The 2,224-nt window shown below is 49.1% G+C and overlaps 1 protein-coding gene across 1 annotated transcript; it reads left to right on the forward strand.

Annotated features, from left to right (window-relative positions):
* Positions 1-302: 302 nt before the first annotated feature.
* LOC130112226 (uncharacterized protein K02A2.6-like) lies at positions 303-1,010 on the forward strand (the record flags this gene model as incomplete). Its single annotated transcript, XM_056279501.1, has 1 exon — positions 303-1,010. A coding segment is annotated over exon 1 (645 nt), but the record flags the coding sequence as incomplete, so codon positions are not given.
* Positions 1,011-2,224: the final 1,214 nt, after the last annotated feature.

The raw sequence follows: 2,224 nt of genomic DNA on the forward strand, positions 1-2,224 counted from the left end.
TCTTCTTGGGGCCTACGATTACGAATTGTGCTACTGCCCTGGCAAACAGCTAGCAAATGCTGATGCCCTCACGCTTACCACTGCCCGCTGGTATGCGTGAGACCCCTCCACCCATGGAGGTGCTCTTACTGGAAATGGCGCCTGAAGCCCCACTGAATGCAAAACACATTGCCGCCCTTACTCGGAAGGATCCAGTTCTGTCTTGGGTGCTGCACTGGGTCCTGCATGGCTGGCCAGTGGATACACCCGACAGCCGTTTCAAGCCGTTTTTCACCCGGCGCCATGAACTGTCCGCACACAAGGACTGCCTATTATGGGGGAGTCGTGTAGTTATTCCTAACCTGGCGAGGGAGGAGGTACTAGCCATGCTGCATGATGCACACCCAAGCATTGTGCATATGAAGGGCCTGGGGAGGAGTTATGCCTGGTGGCCAGGTATGGATTTAGCAATAGAACAGACAGTAAAATCCTGTGAAACCTGTCAGAGAACTCATCATGCACCACCAACAGCACAGCTGCACCCTTGGGTGTGGACAACTAAGAAATGGTCCCGGCTACACATTGACTTTGCTGGTCCATTCCAGGGGAAGACATTTCTCATAATTGTGGACTCACACTCTAAGTGGTTAGAGGTTGCCATGGTGAGTTCAATGTCCTGCTCTGCAGCGATCAGCACACTGAGGCTCCTCTTTGCAACTCACGGGTTACCAAATGTCATTGTTTCTGACAACGGTGCAGCCTTCACATCGGATGAATTCAAAGAGTTTGCCAGACGGAATGGCATCAGAGCAGTGACTACGGCCCCTTACCATCCTCGTTCAAATGGCCAAGCAGAACGTATGGTCCAGACAACCAAGGAGGCCCTATCTAGGATCACTATCGGTGACTGGCAGACATGCCTGGCGAGGTTTCTGCTGTCACAGCATGTGACTCCCAATTCAGCAACAGGAAAGAGCCCTGCCGAGCTTCTCATGAACTGGCGTCTTACCACGGCCTTTGATCACCTTCATCCTGACTATGAAAATGAGATGCACCTCAAGCAGGAAGTGAGTGCAGAAAAGCTGCAAGGCCCAAACAGATGTTTTAGGCCACAGGACACTGTGTACATGAGGAGCTACACTGGGGGACCCAAATGGGTCCCTGGTGTGATAGCCGATCCTACTGGCCCAGTTTCATATAGAGTGCAGACTCCTGATGGGCAAATGCATCGACGCCACGTGGATCAGGTGCGTGGTAGAGCGACTGCACGCACAGATGTGGTCGCTGGAGAATCCATTGTTCCCGGTGAGCAGTCACCTGAAGATGGGCCGCTTGAGTCTACCTCGTCGGAAAAGCCACGACCAGAGACCAGCGGGTCTGTTGAAGATCCCTCTGGTCCTGTGTCCATTCCTGTGCCCACTACCCCTCTACAGCATCCGGCAAGAGACCGGCACCCTCCACGCCACTTGGCGGATTTTGTTGACTGGGGGAAAGGGGTGTAATGTATTGGGACTTATGTTAATGCGCATGCTCTCTGGTTAGTCTTTGATGGGGGGCTCTCGCGAGACGAGACCAGGAAGTAATGTTAAGTATGAGCCGAACTGGAAGAAACTCAGATGTAGCCTGATGGCTGAGTATCCTAAATTTGCTAAGTTCTAAGTAAAGAGTTCGTTACAACCAATGTCTCTCTCGTCTCTAAGTCGAATCTTACAAAAAGAATATCATAAGATAAATGCAGTCAGTAGGCCTATAGATTCCACATTAAAGTATAGGCTTTATTTTCCAATGCAAACATACTATTTGTCCCATGTTTGGTTTGTTGGCATCTGGTCACCTTGCATGCAAGCCATAGTAAAAGAAGGTGCCACAGAGACAAATTTGGGCAGCCGTCAGTAGGGTTGCCACCTTAACCCTATCCCATCTCGGCTCTCACAACCACCACCTAACCAGGGCCCATGACCCCTACCTCAATGGAAAGGGTTGGGATTTTTTTAATTTATATATAATTTACCTGATTCTATGGATGCACACATGGTGTGGTATTAGTTCAGAAAGTGCCAGGCTTGAAAGGTTCATGTAAAGTGAAATATACAGTAGGCTAGACAACTGCCTACAGTAAGTAGACCAGTCAGAGTAATATGTCTGTAGAAATCAGACATGTAGCTACATAATGTTTCAGTTAAGTGCTTTATTAGCAAACAAAAGCAACACACAAAGTAAATTCAATGGTCATAACAATGCAGTA

This window comes from Lampris incognitus, chromosome 5 (assembly GCF_029633865.1).
Source record: "Lampris incognitus isolate fLamInc1 chromosome 5, fLamInc1.hap2, whole genome shotgun sequence".
NCBI classification, from domain to species: Eukaryota; Metazoa; Chordata; class Actinopteri; order Lampriformes; family Lampridae; genus Lampris; species Lampris incognitus.